General features: G+C 38.7%; 1 protein-coding gene across 28 annotated transcripts in view; it reads right to left on the minus strand.

Moving 5' to 3' along the window:
• The window catches only part of NRXN1 (neurexin 1), a 744,403-nt gene that overhangs the window by 215,078 nt on the left and 510,856 nt on the right, over positions 1-18,469 (minus strand). For all 28 annotated transcript variants that reach the window (XM_081997814.1, XM_081997813.1, XM_081997811.1 and 25 more), the window contains one exon: positions 18,018-18,199. In XM_081997814.1, coding sequence (XP_081853940.1) covers positions 18,018-18,199 — 182 coding nt within the window. The remainder of the gene's footprint in view (positions 1-18,017; positions 18,200-18,469) is intronic.

Here is an 18,469-nt window from a genome sequence, read left to right on the forward strand (position 1 = left end):
ATTAGAAAAAATATAATGAAGTAAATTCATTGACACAGTCTTCATCAAAAGAATATTTTGAATTGGCAAGAATCTATCACATTTAATACCAGTCATTAAAGGACCCTCCAGTTGCAACCCATACTTATTTATTTTCTATCATTTGTATGATGTGAGGTAAGGAAAAATGACCAAAACGTTCTGCATGAACAGTGATGAGAATTTTCTCCATTTACGCTTATGCCATCAGAAATATCTTCTTAACTGCACGATAGCCAATAGAAATCAAACCCAACAACTTCGCTTCTATGTAATTTTAGAGCCTTAAAATACTTATAGCATGAATTCATTATGAGCAGGAAATAAAATGGGGTGTTGCAGCTGGCTTTAAAAAGGTTATTTATTCTTAAATTATTAAAAAGCCTTTTAGAAAACATCTTTTATATCTGTAATAATGCTTCCAATGCATTAATTTTTGGTTAGAACTCCTATATCTTTTGGAAATTTTATAACAAAAGATTGATACAGAGAATCATTATGCTGCCTATGTTTTCCTGGGGGTGTTAATAAATCAAGCAAATATGATACAGAATCCAGATTTAAAATATCTCAGGTGTCTAGAATTGGTAATAAAAAAAATGCATAAACCTCTTTTACAGCCAGGGAAATACCCACTACAACGTACAAGAGAATGTTCCACCTAATTTCTCTGTCTTTTCCATCACTACAGTGCTTTATCATCATGTCCTTTGTCCATATTTCCAGACATATTCAATTGTGCTAAGGAGATATAATAAATTCAGTGGCATTAAGGAATTTAGAAAAGGTTTTGGCCTTTGGAAATATACAGTGGGTTCTAGGAAGTGCGAATATGCCATGTTTCATGTTAAGAGCTGGTGCACAGTGACATTTTTCTTTTAATGTCCTTAATGTCGCGCAACTGTTGCAGTGTTCTCCAAGTTCCTTGCCGCCTGCACTTCTAAACAATTCTAGAGACAACAGTTAGGAATTGTTTTCATTTATTTTAACAAGATATAAAGTAAATCTCCACCCTGAATTTTGATTGAAAATGTTTCAATTTCCAAAAGGAAGTCCTTGCTATACAGATCCTGAATTTAGCAACAACAAACAGCAGCAATCAGGACTGTAATGACCGTAAAACAAGTAGGACCACTTTGTCATCAATATATAGAAATGTCTTTTGTTAAGATTGGCTAGAAAACAATTTCTTTCACAACCATTAAATAAAAAAGAAAGTGAGTTTTGAAAACTATCTCCTTCCTGATGTTCAGTGACAAAAATTAAAAGTTTACATTTTTAGAAACACAAAATGAAACAAAGATTCAGTTACCAACCAGAGTCAAAAGCTGACGTTAAACCTCTCAAGCTACAGTGTGGGAGTCTGGATCAGGTCCCAGTCTGAACTAAGTGGGGAAAGGATTTGAATCCAGGTTTCTCCCAGTCCCACTGAAGTCAGCACCAATTGGTTAGTGGTGTCAAGGAATGAGTCCTTTTGCCTCCACTTCTATATTCTATCCCAATCCTAAAAATTTTCCATGTTCCAGTTTCCACTGAGAAATGAGACCGGAAAGACCTCATTTTCTCACTTGTACAGCACTACTACGTGGACCAGATCACCGATCTTTCTCCTTCTGCATCCAATTCCTGGCAGCGAATGGAAACATGTGGTCAGTTACTAAACAGGTAGCCCTTGATCTGCATCTACAAGGGTTCAGTTTGGTGCTTTTAGCCTACATCAGATCAAAATAACAGACGTTTGAAAACCCATAAAGTTTTTCCTGAGATAGGTGCACGTGCTTAAAGTGGCATTAAAAAACCAAATATTAGCATCCCACCTTAAACATTGATAAAAGGGGCAGCCGAGAGGTAGGAAAAAAGCCCACTACCTTCCTAAAAAGCATCCTTATGAGTCAAAACACTGCTATCACCTCCCTAGTAGGACCAAAGGGATGAATACCATTTTTTCACTTGATACCATAATTTAGCATTGCGCAGAACTAGTCAGGCCCACAGGGAACCAGGGCAGAACGGGATGGAGGGAAGGCTCCACCACCTTCTCCACCTCCTGAAGAGGGAATTAGTGCTTCCATTTATATAATTTGCTTTCTCCACACCCTCCAACTCACCACAGATAAGTCATTTGCTTATGATTACGAACTATCTTACAAGCCAATACTTAAAAAAATGATTAAAAAGAATACTCCAAGTCAATAACCTTTCTAAAGCGTAAACTTACATGTGAAAAATTCAGATGCATGAATCAATGCTGTCTGCGATTTCAAGTAATACTAACAATCCAAGGAATGTTTCTGATAATCACTTTATGAGTAGCACGTGCATGGGAGAACATGATTCATGCAAGACCGTTTCCCTGTCTCAATTCTTAATGTTACTGTACATTATAGGAAAAATGCAGCATGAATCTTTCAAATATTTTCAGTAAGAAAAGGAAGGACTATAGGGAACCAATTAGGTTTGCCAGAAAACCAAAAGTGTTTGTGACCGGTGCCTCTGAGGGTCAAAAGTAATAAATTTGTCACGCACTAGTATTCCTGATATTACACCTGTGTCAGGGAACAGTGAAGATTAATATCATAATCTGAAATGCTGAACAACATCTCCATTACAAGACAGATAAAGTGACAATCCTGACACAGTCACAGCAACAATTTTATTCATCGTTTTTCTTCCAGCTCGATGAAAGGACATACGTTATCAGCCTGGATGACTTCTATATTTTGGGGCAATGAAGCAAATCCATGACCTGCCTTTGCAACTGCAGAAGTGCAAAACAGCTGGTGAAGCTGTATGACACAACTTTGGGAGAAGGGAGTTAGAAAGTAGGATTAAGAGATGGGGTGGAAAAATTGGGGGTGGGTTTACCTTCCTTGGCCCAGAGGCCAACGCAGGCTTGTTCACTACTGCCGATGGCTGACAAGAGAAAAAGAGCAGTGCTACGGATTCACATCTAAACAGACCACCATCAGCTGTCACTGCAAAGCGATAACCCCAAACCCAAGCTGGTTTAGTCCAGACCAAGTTCCTGCAGATACAGCATGGCTGGTGCTCAGGGCAATACCCTGCCTTTGCTCCGGAGGAAACCCAGTCTACTGACAAAGGCAAGTACAGAGTTTCAAGATTGAATCCCAGAGAACAACACCAAAAAGATAAAACCTCACACATACTTAAAGTGTACTGAGCTTTTATGACATGAGCCTGAAGCTGTGACAACTGTTAAAGGAAATTTTTTAATCAACATTCTGTTAAAATCATTAGAAAGCCTCAGCACAAACAGTCCCTAATGTTAAAAAAAGAGTCTTTTTTAGAAATTAAACAGGAAAACTTAGCTCCGATGATTTGTGAATTATTATTGTCTTTTAGATAATCTGTTTGCACTATTGTGACAAGAAAAATTAAAAAAACATTTCACACAGGCATGCAACTATATCTGCAGCCAATGAACCGGCCAAATAGCTCAAAAACCTGAAAAATAAATTCACCCCACTTGCGCGTTATTCTTGCAATATAATCAAATGAGTTTTGCTCAGTAATCTATTTAGGCCGGTGGGGTTATTTTGGATTTACATGAGGACAGTTCAAATTGCCTCACTACTCCCACACAGCAACCGAAGCAAACACTCGCTAACATTTGAGAGGTAGGCGAGGAGGCAAAGTTAGTTACATCACCACCACCTTTCCCACAAGCTGAAGAGAAGGCACATGCCAACAGTCAGTGAAGAACACACCAACGGGCCTTTGCTTGGCTGGAGAGCAATCCTCAGATGTATGGATTCAAACTTCTTTCCTGCATTCAGCAACAAAGCAGCCGGCCAGCGTTAAACAAGAGGGGATGTTGATACAGCAAATGGAGAGCAGGTTCTACCTTGTGCTGCTGCACCCAGTCCTAGAGTTTCCTCATGACATGAAGACCAATAGATATTAAAAGAAAATGCTTAGCAGCAGCTGACTCCCCCCCTTTTCTGTGTCTTTAGGAATGAAAACAGAGAACCTCACTGCGCTTACATCTAAGAATTCATCTTAAACCATTCCTGGACCTAAGCCTCCCAGTTAAAAACTGAAGCGTAAATGGGAGCATACAGCTGAAGAAGACCTCACTACACCCATCACTCACTGGCAACAGCAAGTACATCTAGGCTAACTTTAGCAAAAACATACAGCAGAAGTCTCCATGGCATTCCCATTACCAACAGGAACGTAGGCTGATCTTGAAAGCATAAACTGCCAGGGCCTGCCTACGTAACCTGCTCCCATGCTAACCATCAAACATAGCTGGACTTTTTCTCCCAATACCTGATAGCATTGTTGCAAATTAAACCAACTATTTCTTACCTTATCTTGACAGACGAGTAAAACAAATTAGCCACAGCCCTGTTTATAACAACCCATATGTATTAAAAGATAGTTTTCACATCCAGTCACCCCCCATCTTCTCTTTTATAAAGAAAACAGAGCCCATTCTTTCATTTTCTTCTTAGGAGCTACATATTAATTAAACTAGAGTATATTGCTGGTTCTTTTTCTAGCTGCCCAATTTGCTTACCTCCTTTTCAAAGCTGAGCACACAAAACTGGACATACATCCTCAGCTAAGGTCCCAGCGGTACTGACTGAGCAATCAACTTCCTTGCCCCCTCTGCCACACCACATGTTGTCAATACATCCCAGACCGATGCCTGTCTGTCTCTGCAGCAAATTGCAATCAGCTGTAACTTCCCAGTCTTTCCTGTAGAACTGCTTCTTGGCCACAATTATTCCTCATTTCATAGCTGTGCATTTGATTTTTCCATCTTAGGTACAGAACTCGGAGCTTTCCTTTGTAGAAATTAATCTTCCTGATTTCAGACTATTTCTCCACTTTATCAAGCTCATTTTGAATTTTAATCAGTTCTCCACAGCGCTTGCAACCCCTATCTCCCCTCCTCCCACACCAGCACAGCTTGGTGTCATCATGTACCACGCTACAGCTGTGACAAGGAGAAGTGCCCGCGGTTTCTTTGAGTTTGAATATGCAGTGAAAAGCAAGAAAGAAGAAAAGAAAATCAATGCCTTAGGAATGTCAGTTTAAATAGCCAGCAAAATATTAAAAAAGTAGATTAGGAACAGAAACGCAGAAGTCTTAAATATCTTCCAAATGAGCCTATCAGCTGGGCACAAAGCTGTGACAAGTATTTAGCTCTGGGGAAGACACTGCCCAGGAATTTAGCCCTTAGCAGCACCCAGCTTTAACTACATAACCACATTAATACCGAATAGGAAATATAACCCAGGGAGTTTCTGTGTTTGTTTATGCACCAGGTAACATGAGGCAGTTAACATAATTCTTGCAGCACTTTTAGTCTTGTTCCCATCTTTATTATACGTTTCCTGGAAACAAATACCCAAATCATATAGCCAAGGTTACACTATCTACTCACTGTTATCCTATGATTTTTTAGGATATATTATGTGCATAGCCATCCTATTTTAGCCCCAGAGCATATACTCAGGTGTTTTTCCAGACAAGCAATTAGAAGATTTGGAAAGTCTCACAAAATGCTGCCATGAATTGTTCCATGGAGAGCAAATCTAGAAGCACCAAACAACCGCAGCATCCCATGGCACTATTACAGCCAAGAGTTACTGTTCACTCTGCAAAGTGACTTGCAGACGTGTACACAAAACCTTGCAATAAAAACAGTAAAAAATTAAAAATCCCCAAACCCTGAAGCCACCTCCAAAAATCAGTACAGTTGCCATCCTACAAGCAACGTGTGCACGCAGATACATGTTACCTGCTAAAAACCAACCCTTTGCAGATGAAGGGCTGACAATTTTACATTAAAACATGCCTTATATTAGCTTTATTAGGAATCTCATAGTACTCCCACTAAAAAGACAAAAACCCTCTTGCTTTGCAAACAAGCAGTACAGAATCCCCTTGCCTTTTTCTGTTTGCTGAATATCAAATCAAAACGCTACAGATACGTGGGATATCAAGGAAGGCTCTCTAGGAAGGAAATAAAACAAAACCAACTTGTCAAATGGGACTCCCTGCTGCTGCATACCATGTGGTGCTCTAGTGAGCTGCATCTGTTCAGCTATTAAACATAGTCGTGAATATGATACTGACAGCAGTGACATTATCAAATATGCTGAGTGGTTATTAAGGCTCTATGGCATAATCTTTTCACTTTTTATTTTAATTGGTAAAAGTTACTGTAAAGTAACTTCATGTATGATAATGCTCTTTGTGCTCGTCCCTAAATGAGAAGGCACTGCTACATAATCCACAGCGAGTCTTAAAAACTCTATCTGCTATGCAAGGGAAAGGCTGGGTACTGTTGTTGAACAGAAAATGAGAAGATATTCCGGCACCAAAACAGAGCACGATGAGATCCATTGAGGATGTAATGCTTCGACCCCATCCTTCACTCCAGAGGCCTGGGATGAAGAGAAGTACCTGACCCAACAGCAGAATACGCAAAGGGAAGACTTCCCAGTCCTGTACGAGCAGTTTTTCCTAGACCACAGAGAATGTATAATGCTGCAGCAGCGAGCATGATTTACATCTCCCTGAGGGGATAGCTGGACTTCCACTTGGTCCTTGCCTGAACATAGATTATCACCCACAAATTCTAACACAAGAAGTTAAAGCCACGTTAGTAGTTTCATGTTGATGCACTGAAGGCTTCAGGATAATTTCACAGAGAACTGGCAAAACTGAAGGATGTATGTCTTCCCTTTGTTCCCCGGCATCCCTTATTCAATGTAAGCTAGGTAATTATCGAAAGCCAAGAAATGCGTGAGTCAGTTCCTTCACCTAATCCACCCTCAGGAGCATCAGGATGCTTCAGTGTAAATGGGCTTTCACAAACAGAGAGATATTCAAGCCTCTCCGAACACTTAATAGGAAAACTCACCTGTTAGTGGGATTGTTACATTAAGCATAAACCACTAGAACATTGACAATATCAGTTCATTAAATCCTTATCCTGACTGTTATGGTTGCAGAAATTCTTGGGACCAGCACGATCTAAGCAAAAAACCAAAAAGAGACGTAACAGCAGCAGCAGCCCACTGTCAAGCAGGAAGAATCACTATAAGATCGATAGGGAAGGCAAATACTATAAACCTACGGTTGTTGCTGGGAGAGAAATGAAAATGCTGCTCAATGATATAACAGCAGTGGAGATGCACTGATGTCAAACATGTCATGCTCAGGTAAGAGAGAAAATGATTAGACAGCACAGGCACATTACTGAAAAGCAGATGAAGATATAACTGGTAACCTGGGTTTTGGGAAATCCAGATAAATTCCCTGCTCTGGCTCTATGTCCTGCATGACTCTGGTGCAATGAGTTAGTGTCAGAGATCGTAAAAGTTAAATAGCTAAATTGGATGAAAGCAGGACCCGGGCCCAGTGTGTTCAGTTCTACCATCTGGTACCCCAGACACTGGTTAAATTCACTGATTACTATAGGTACTCCACAGTGACACGGTGGTGTAAGTGAAAAGTGAGAAAGGCTCAAGATGATAAAACAATCTGGAAGGAAAAAAGCAAACTAGCATTAAATATTAAAACAAGTTTCCAGTTTGGTGATGACACTGAGGCATCACAGAGCAAAACCTGAATTAAATAAGTGGTCTAATTGACTAATTATGAGTTACAATTAAGGTAGTATCTCAGAAAAACAGAACAGTATTAAGATAAGCTTTCCTTATTAGCACAAAGTTATTAACTATAATAGCAATGTTTAATCAAACAAATGCTGAAGCAAAGCAGCAGGCTCTGTAAAATTGCCTCTGCACCTTTCACCTTCCAGCAGGAGTTTCCTGGCCTGATGTAAATGCTGCTCATACTTACTCATATTTCTGCAGTTTCTTCAGACAAATTAATAGTGGAAGTGGTGGGACCAGAATTACTTGGAGTTAGGATCAGAATGTGCTCAGGCCACCACAGCAGCAGTTTTCCTTTAGCCTTGTTCTGCATCAACAGGCTAATCTCTCTGACTGGTATTAAAAATGATATTGTTCATACTGCATGTTCGCTGAAAAACTGCTACACTGGTACTTTGTGCTGCCATGCACACTATATCCCTACCCTCACTTGGAGCTCATAAATTTAAAAGACAGGCAGTTAATGGGCCAGATCTTGGGTTCTGGCTTATATTCATAAGAAAAAAACCCTGATCTATCCTGTGCAAACCTGGCCCTCTTTCAAGGGGTCAGAGCAACCTGAGAGTCACTCTCTCTTATTTAAACTGCCATCAGGAGCTAAAAGCATAGTCTAGGATACTCTGAATGTGATGCCATTGCTCATGCCTGTCCTTTTTTTTTTCCAAACCACACGTTGTCAGCCTAAAGTGCCTACAACCTGCCCACACCCTGCGCTGTCATGGCTTCTAACACACTGGGTACACATGCCTTCCACTCGGCTTTGAGCCAGGCATGCCTAGCAGGGAGGAGGGAGTGCAAATCTTTTTGTGCTTCTCTAAAATCAGACAAAAACTAGGCAGTAACAAGCTAGGAGACATTATCAGGGCTGACTCTGTTATATTACTAGATATAACAAACAGTATATGCTTAATAAAATACACAATATATATAAAAAGCAGAGAAGTACCCATGAAGAACAGGTGGACAAAAGTGGCTAGCTCTTGGAAGTGACCCTCAATCATCCAGAGCTCTCATTCTCCAAATGGTCACAATAATGTCCTATGATTCGGTGCTTCTTCCTTTGGGTGATCAGCCAGGTTTCAGTGAACATCTCAACTGTTTTGCTATTGCAAATAGCCAAGTATTCTTTAAACCTTAATAAGGTTGCTAAAATGTCTGCTAAATTTTTCATCAGCTCTTTTTATACATGGCAATGTTCTCGAAGAGTTGGTGCCAAGTTATTAAAATATCTGTAACCTTCGTATACAAGGATGTTGGATAGTAACCAGTGCAGGAAATTTTGGATTAAGAGGACCTGATTAGACTGGATGGGTCTAAAACATCAGTGGGAGAAGTAATGTTAACTAGGAAAGTTACTGCTATGGAGGGAAGATCATGTATTTATTTATGTGTACATTATAAACTAATTCTTCTGTCCTCCTTTCTGAAGCCAGAAATTTGGTATATATATATGTAAAAAACCTAGTCACAAAAGGACATATCTCCTAAGTTTGCCCACATGCTTATTTGCTTCGCTCTTGGCTGCTTTTGTTCTTTAATTAAACAGAACTAATCAATGGTCCTCATCAAGAAGGTCTTCCACGTGAGTACATCATACAATCACCATCTGAAGTGACCCCTCTGTTCCTTTAGCTATACGGTGTGCCTCATTCTGTGGGAAAGAAAAGGTATGTAATCACTGAGACCCCTGGAGCTTGCCACCTGCTTTCACTGGGATTTACTGGGAGTGAATAATATGCACAGCACGTGAATTTGTGTTTGAGAACACGGCAGAAAAACAGCCTAGGGCAAGAGGGAAGAGAAAGAAAGAAAATCAGACTGGATGTAATCCATACAGTGTTTCAGAGGTTTAGAAGTAACAATGTAAAAAAGTTAGAGCTGGTGTCAGTCATGAGCCTCTTCAAGCTTATGTTAATTAAATATGCTTGCTCTTTTGCTTGCCTCTCCAAATCCGTCCACTTCAGTTCCTAAAAGTGCACAGTTCTTGTTGTTAGTATACCATGACTCAACCCAAACCCCTTCTATTCTTAATCTTTCCAGCATTTTTTTTAAGTTCAACAAGGGCCAGAAAAATTAAGTTCCATGGTTTTGTTCTCTCATGCTGGATCAAAAAACCCCATTTGTGTACAGTTTGCAACAGTACAGTCAAAGGAAGACTTGCCATAAAATTCTTCAGCTGTTCAGCCAACAGATGGATCCAATTTACCATGTAATCTTGAGATATGCAAGATCAGAAAGGATCTTAGAGCCCATGATCTGGGCTGCAGTGATCTGCAAGATCATTTCATACAATGCCATGGCCACAAGCAATTCTTTCCATATTTCTATCAGATGATTCTAATACATGTGGGCCCATCAGAAGTGTTTTAAATATCTACTCACCCTCAGCCAGGCTCTACATCTTTGCTAGAAGAAAGCACCTCAGAAGATTCATCAGTGTTGAGGGCTGGAGCATTTTGTGACCGACACGTGGTATTTTAGCTGAGAACTTAGGTACTACTGGTTGTGCAATTTTTTCTCACCAAGGGGCTGTCAGGTGGTGACCCCACCATACAGCACGCTTTTTGGGAAGGAAGCTTTTATCCTTCCAAAAGCATGAAAGGAGCGGGATACATAAAGGAGTTGTTAGCCGGCTAGAGGAAGAAGTGAGAAGTTCTAGTCATCCCAAGACAGAGGAAGGAGATGCAAGGAGTTGCTTCCCTCAAGCACCTTTCTAGGCTGGGGAAGCAGGAAATCACAGGTGGGAGATCAGACCTGCCACGCTGGTATAACAGACCTTCCACACCAGCATCAGGATTTCTCCTTGCAGTGCTCCAAGGTGGCAGTCATAGGTAAGCTGTTTAATTACATCAGGTGTCCAAATTCCATTCATATTTCTCATACAGTAAGGTATCGGTCTGTTCTGTGCCAGAATTAGCACATTTCCATAACCTTCCCTCAGCAATTTGGCCTCTTTATGGCAAGAACAGACCACTGTTGCTCAGTGCACGATAACAGACTGCGCAGACTGTTCAAGGTGAGTCATTAACAAACAGCTTATATCATAAAATCCCTTTCCAGAGTTTTTTTTAATTTATGTCTCTGCTAATACAAAAGAATAACTTAATTGCATGTTTCCAAGGCATGGCTTGACCAGCTGAGTGATTTATTTATTTTCTTTCCTACAAACTTACATCTTTAACCTGATCAGTGAGGTAAATGATTGCTGCATTTAGCACAAATTCCCTAGATTAATTAATTGCTCCAATTCTAATTAATTTAACATTTGTATACATTGGATTGCATTCTCACCTGCCTGTCTAGTCCCATAAATGATTCTCTTTTGATTGCACTGCTTTTCATTATTCAAACCCATAAGCAAGTCTGGAAATCACAGAATCACAGAATCACTAGGTTGGAAAGGACCTTCAAGATCATCAAGTCCAACCATTAATCCAGCACCACCGTGTCCCCTAAACCATGTCCTGAAGTGCCACATCCACACGTTTTTTAAACACTTCCAGAGATGGCGACTCCACCACCTCCCTGGGCAGCCTGTTCCAATGCTTGACCACTCTCTCAGTGAAGAAATTTTTCCTAATATCCAATCTAAACCTCCCCTGGCGCAACTTGAGGCCATTTCCTCTTGTCCTATCACTGGTTACTTGGGAGAAGAGACCAACATCCACCTCACCACAACCCCCTTTCAGGTAGTTGTAGAGAGCAATAAGGTCTCCCCTCGGCCTCCTCTTCTCCAGACTAAACAACCCCAGTTCCCTCAGCCGCTCCTCACAAGACTTTTGCTCCAGACCCCTCACCAGCTTCGCTGCCCTTCTCTGGACACGCTCCAGCACCTCAACATCCTTCTTGCAGTGAGGGGCCCAAAACTGAACACAGGATTCAAGCTGCGGCCTCACCAGTGCTGAGTACAGGGGCACGATCACTTCCCTGCTCCTGCTGGCCACACTATTTCTGATATATCCTCTTTGATAGTAGTTTTTCTTCAGTAAAGATTAACACATAGTCTGGTTGCTGAGTTTTTTGTTCCCCAAAGAGAAGAACAATCACTGCCCACAACAGATAAACTTCCTATAGCATTTTCCATACACATATATTAATGAGGAACAAAAAAATCACAAATAAATATCATGTATGTAAGTATAATAAGTAAATATCAAATATTTGCAGAATTCTGGATTAGGTAACATCACCCTTAGATAATTTTCTTGTACCTCAAGGTAGCAGAATATTAAATATCACAACCCTGATAAACATAATGATTCAAAGTCTTTCCAGGGCCCCAGAGTGATCCCTGATGCTCACTTAGCTGATCTGATGATGGCCTGATTTTCAGAGGTGCTGACTGTATCCAGCTTCCATTGATTTTAGCCACTGATGTGCATGCTCAGCACTTCTAAAATATCAGATTTCTGAAACCTAGTTCTGTTTTTTTGTTGGTTTTTTTTTTTTCCCTAGTCCTTCCTGGACATGAATAATTAGATTTTAAAGTCATTACTGTTTCATGCATATACAAACCACCACTGGTCTTACCGAATCTTTGCATTGCATAGATATGCATATAATAATATGGAATTCCATATTTGAAAGATGATTATTAGAAGAAACATTATCCTGGGAATTTTTTTTTTAAGATTATTAAACTCTTCCTGGGAAAATTAATTAGCTTCAATGCGAACCACTAAAATCAAAGGTATTTTTACCATCAATCTCACTGAAAGTACGTTCAACTATCTAGGCATTGATCCAAATACCACTAAGTCAATAAGAATCTTTCAATTGACTTTCCGTTAGGCATTAAGCCCAAGACATGTGAAGTATTCAAGGGAGAATATCAAATTCATTTATCTTAAGACTCTGCAATTTTTTTCTCTGGTACACTCAAACACAGAAGTCTGATCCTCACCTGAGTTTTACTATTTCTGTTCATTTGAGGGAAGGTCATTATAATTGCATAAATTAAAATTATGCATATATTATTCATATGTACAATAGAATCTAACAGAGTCGGCTATCAAAACCCTGGTGCAGAAGAATATTGCATATGTATAACTAAGAGACAGAGGGAGGAGAGCAGGAAATTATAGTCCTTTTAAGATTGCCAAAAGTTCCAAAAAATTAGTAGGAAAAAAGTTGATAGAGGACTTTTGCAGAATTTTCCATTAACTTAAAGCTGAAAATCAAAACCCTTTGATATAATTTTTTTTTTACACAAAAGTCAACATTTCATTTGGAGATATTAAGTATTTCCCTAGTTTATATATAAAATGAAGTATATCACATACAAAAACTGAATAAATAGCTGAGAAAATGTGGAAGCATTAACTTCCTTTTAAACCAAGAGAATTTTGGAACCGAGGCTGACAAACACTCACAAATGCCTTTCCCACAATATATATTTTAATAGATGTAGTATATATAGTTGGGACAAAGAGCGCAAACTGAATTTATTCATGCTCCAAAACCCAATTTTCTGTAAGACATACAATATTTCCTCTCCTATGACTGTTCACCTCAGTCATTAATTGTAACTCTGAAGGCTTCACAAATACATTTTGAAAATGTAAGTACAATACTAATTAATCTATCATGCCAGTAATGCTGCATCTTCAGAGTATTTCAGGTTCATTAAGTGTGTTATACCTTGCATAAATTGACACTATCTGTCCTCAATCATACCATACTCTTTCAGGTAATATGTTACCACATCTTTTAAAATAGTTTTCCATATTTTCCCATTACAGTACTAATCTTATTAGTTTACATTTTCTCTATAATATTTTTTCCTAATAACGTTAAAGAGAATGAAATAAAAAATACCTACCACAATCTACCCTGAGTTTAATTTCTTTTTATTTTTATACATTTACTATACCCTAGGTAGGATTGTCACTCTTCTCTTGCTGGAATTATGGGGTTTCCTCCTCAGGCTTCTACCAGAAGAGGGTTAGGATAATGTTCAAAATGCTGCCATATCTGCCTTATTCCTTATTTTAAGTTTTAGGATGTTTCTTACCAGAACAATCTTCACCAGTTCAATCTACATCCGCAGGTCCATGATACCTGTAACTGACCTTAATTAGTAACTCCTTGCCCCGCTTGAGAGAGTAGAAGTGAGCCCAGTTTAGCATAAGTAGCTGGTGTCCTATAGCCTGGCTGTCTGTTCTGGAACGAGAAAGCTGTAAGATCTAAAATGGTCTGCTGGCCTTATCTGCCATATGAACTTCTTGTTCTCAAATTTCAAAATCAGCTGTAACCATAAAAACAGCACATTGGTTTTGTGGCCCCAGAATACTTTTATTTTAAAACAAATTCCACAAACGAGGAAGACACAGAAACTGCTGACTCTCTTCATCAGGCACACAAAATGTTGTATTTCGGAATAAAGTCTTTCATTTTAACAATGAAAGATAAAAACATGGCATAATTTATACTTTAAACAATTTTTAAAAGTAGTTGAAGTCTGTTGATGAAAATCAATCCTTCTTGTCTTCATTAGTAGAGCAAGTATTATTTGTACCACATGGGAGAATGCTCATTTCCTATGCTACCAGCATTGCTAGAAAGAGCAATTTAACAGGATTTCTTAGCCCTTCAAGGCAATATCTTTGCCTAACTTCGCTTTGTTCCTCACCATAGAAAAGCTGGAAACTCGAGGCAGTTACAGGACTGCCTGGTGTAGTCAGTAGTAACAGGACAGTGCTTGTGAAAGACAATGATGTATATACATATATGCGCACTCACTTTTCTGTCTAATGACTTGGGAGAAGAGGGTGGGAAGAGAAGAAGAGCAGAGACAGAAACAGGAATCTCTGACAGAATTACCTAAGGGCCTTAGAAGTCAGTGAAAAAGCCAAGCACAGAAGTTCATGTGGCGATTAACCAAACACCACGTGAATAAGCTGCTGCCTTTTTCCATTTGACGTGGAGATGGATGCAGACCATGCCAAGAAGAAGGGAAAAAAAGGAGGACTGTATAGTAATTCTCAGAGCTATCTGTCCTTCTTTCATCTGTCAACAGAAGGAAGTGGCAGTAGACTTTTAGGCATCTATTTCCTCTTGAACTAGATCTCCCAGTAGAGACTGCACAGGAGACCACTTCCATAACAGAAGTCAAATGCCTGCTATGAAAACTAGTTGCTGCATCTCTGGATGACTAAGTCATATTAACATCCCTTTCCTGAAGCACAGAGATGCATACGTATCACACACACAACCCATCCTTTATATCTAGGTTACTACAGTACAGGTGGAGTTTTATAATAATCTACCTTGGAATTTAAAATATTTGCACTGGAACTGTTAAGCATCTGGTAGCAAGGCAGATTACACATTTTTTTAAATGTTTCTCATATTAACAATGGTTATGTGGGGAGGTTAAATGATTACTTTAAATAAATGTGTTCCTAACCTAACACTAAAGCTGTGATTCGGATGATCAAGCAGCAATTTTCCAAATCAGAATTTGTTATGAACTTGATTTCATTATTAGGTTTACATCATCTTTAAGTAAACAGAATAATAAAGAGGGCAAGCACACACTGAAGTACCATAATCAAACTCGTAATTTCCTCTTTCATTCCTAGAATGAAGAAGGTTAAAAGCAAGCTACCTCATAGCTCTATTCTGAACCATCCCAAACAAGCACCCTCCCCAACATGCTAGTGAGGACTACAATTTAAAATTTTTTAACTCAAAGTAACAGTTCCATGTGGAACCTTCTTTGCCACCGTTTTCCTGAAAATACACTTAAAACCTATGCTTACACATCTGTCACAAATTTTGTCAATGAGGAAGATCTGAGTGACTTATGACCTCCTGGGTAAAATGGAAGCTCAGTAACAAAAGAACCAGTTTCTATCAAACTGTAAAACTGAGTCCCAGTGTAATTAAATCACAGCCATATCCTTTTTATAATGTTATGGTTGATACAACACAGGTAAGTTATCCATGCACAGTGCATTTCAATGTACACAGGCATTATTGATCATGCATATTCATTATACAAACAGGTGAGTGGGTGCATGCAAAAGAACATGCAGAATTAGACTCTTCCCTCCTTCCACTTTTTCCTCCTTCCACTATTCACAGCTTTTGCACGTTTCTGGTTATTTAGTAGATAAGACAATCATCTCAACATCGGTGCAAGAAGGAAGCTTTGAATGACAAACCCTCCTACAACTTTTATTACAGCTAGTTCAATGCGGTAGCTGCCAATATAGAAAAACTTTGATCCAATGAACTATTTTTCAAATATAACATATACATAGGCCTCTCCATTTCTATGTTCTTCTTCATTTTTATAACTGTGATGTTTCACAATATCTTGCTGAGCTAAAACAGATCTCAGGTAAAATTCTCAAAAGTGCCTACAGTTCCACTGACATTAGTAAGATATATGTTCTTTGGTACCATGAGTGCTTTTGAAATACTGCCTTTCAACTTTCTTTTGAATACTATCCCTATTTGAAATAGAATCCAGGAAACTATATCCCAGCAGTTTTCCAAGCTTTATCTAATAATGACGACCCTTAAAAAATCCTTGCCAGATGTCTTAGGATTTCAGGCCAATCTCTTAGTGTCTCCACTCTAGAGAGACTAAAGAGAAGCAGCTCTCAGAAGGTCAGACCTCATTCCAGTGAAATTGCACAGTTATCATGGATTTTGCTCTGAAGCACAGCAGGCTTCAGGGAGGATCCCGAAGTCTCCTGCAAAGACAAGAGGAGGAGGCCAGGATGACCTCACAGAGCATGATGATAAAAGGCCTTTTGCTGCTTTACAGAAATTTCAAAAGACCAAGAAAGTTTAATTTATGATTTTCCCCATCTCTGTTAAGATGGCAGTGTTTCTGACCATGGAAAAATCTCAATTATTCTTTTATTTTTACCATCTTTTGCTACAGCATGGGTATAAGAAAGTTATTTGTAAAAAACAAAAAAACCAAACAGAACCACAAAACACTTATGAGCAGGCAATAATTTTTTATCTCCAACTCATAATTAATGAACCCAATGTTTGTTTTAAAATGCAAAAATCAAGGCTAGACAGAAGATTGCACAAACATTATGGGTTTGATACACTTCAGGTATAGTAAAACTATAAGAAAAATATTCCTCAATATGCTAATGAAAAAGAAAACACTGTAAGAAGAAAGTAATGCTGTTGGCCACAGTGGGTGGATCTGGTCTCAGGTTGCAAAGAAATGGGCAACTGATGACTAGACACCCGATGTTAGATGCAGCTTTGGAAAGCTATTTTTTAAATTCTCTTCAGCAACACAATGCTTTCCTTGAAACATGTAGGCGCTCAGTTTTTCTGGCACCTGGGAGAAGTTGCTTTGTTCACATTTTTAAATTAAGATTGTACAATACCAGCCAGACATTTTGTCTGTGTGTTTCAATGTAAGAGTAGGGCATAGACATCCTCTGAATTTTTTTTAAGGCCTTCTTTCTTTGTTTATTTACTCAAGCCAGTAAATAAATAAAAAAAAAAAATTCACCTTGGTCCACAATGCAAGAATGCCTTTACAGAAATAAGGAGCCTGGGAAGATTGAATACCGTAATTCCCTCTAATTTTGAAAATGATCACTGCTGAATATTTTCTGAGGGTAAAAGTGTAATTGGTTAAAGATCAATAAGTAATTTAATTCAAACGGAGCTCTTCTGCCTCTGAAAGTAGAGAGATTCTTAAATCAAAATCAACTAATACATTAACAAAGTTGAGACTAACCTAAACAACAAAATTTTATACTGCCCTAGCTATGTTTGTCCCAACTGATCATTTATTTATGTTGCCATAAAAATCCAGATGCTTTCAATTTTGATTGCTAGTTATTTGCTTTAAGGCAGATGAAATTACTTTTTTAGACTTCCTAGCTTGACAATTTTGCTTTATGCTTAAGATTTATCATCACAAAGGAAAGGTAAAATCAGAGGATAAATTCTAGTATTAACAATAAGCACAGTCAATTGTGATACACTGTAATTCCCCCAGCAGATTCCAGATTAAATCCTCCAGGATTAACGTACCTTCCTCTGACATTGCTAAATCCTGTTTTATGTAATTAAATTGCAGTAAACTGCTATATCTGTACAGGCATCACAGTATGATTTTTAACTGAAAAGCCATATAAAATATCACTGTATAAAGTAAAAGGCATTTTGAGAATGCCTGAGACCCTGTACAGTATCGTATGCTATAAGTCATTTTCATATAGTTCACTATTGACCCTAAAAGGTTCATTAACAAACTGCTGTATTTACATTAAAATGAAATAAAGAAACCACAAATATAAGCACAGTCAAGACATGAAGTAATAGCATGCATTTGTTAATAATACTTACGATATGCAACTCTAAATAATCTCCGAGCCCAGTAGAACTGTCCACTCGTACCAACACAGCTTCTTTCTGAACAGTACTGAACCCTATTGCCAGTCTGTCCGCACGAGTGCTTGGCCGATCATTAGGAGGCCACGTGTAAGTGATCTGTCCACCACCTTTGCTAAAGATATATGTTGTTCCCGCTGTAAAACAGAAATAGTTATAAAGATAATTAGCTCACTTGCACCAATGCAAACCCGCATGGAAATCAAACGCTCTACAAAAATCAAGATATTCTCATATAGCAAATGGATTCATAGAACCAAATGAGACTATATTTCAACATGAAGGGGTCTTTATCTCTGAAAATTTTGAAGCAAGCAAAATATTAGTGCTTTTTATATAGTGCAATCAACACAGAATATAACATAATTGCATATGCAGTGACTTGAAATACCACAGCACTGATTCAG

This window comes from Phaethon aethereus (genome assembly GCF_964289735.1).
Source record: "Phaethon aethereus genome assembly, chromosome: 3".
NCBI lineage: Eukaryota > Metazoa > Chordata > Aves > Phaethontiformes > Phaethontidae > Phaethon > Phaethon aethereus.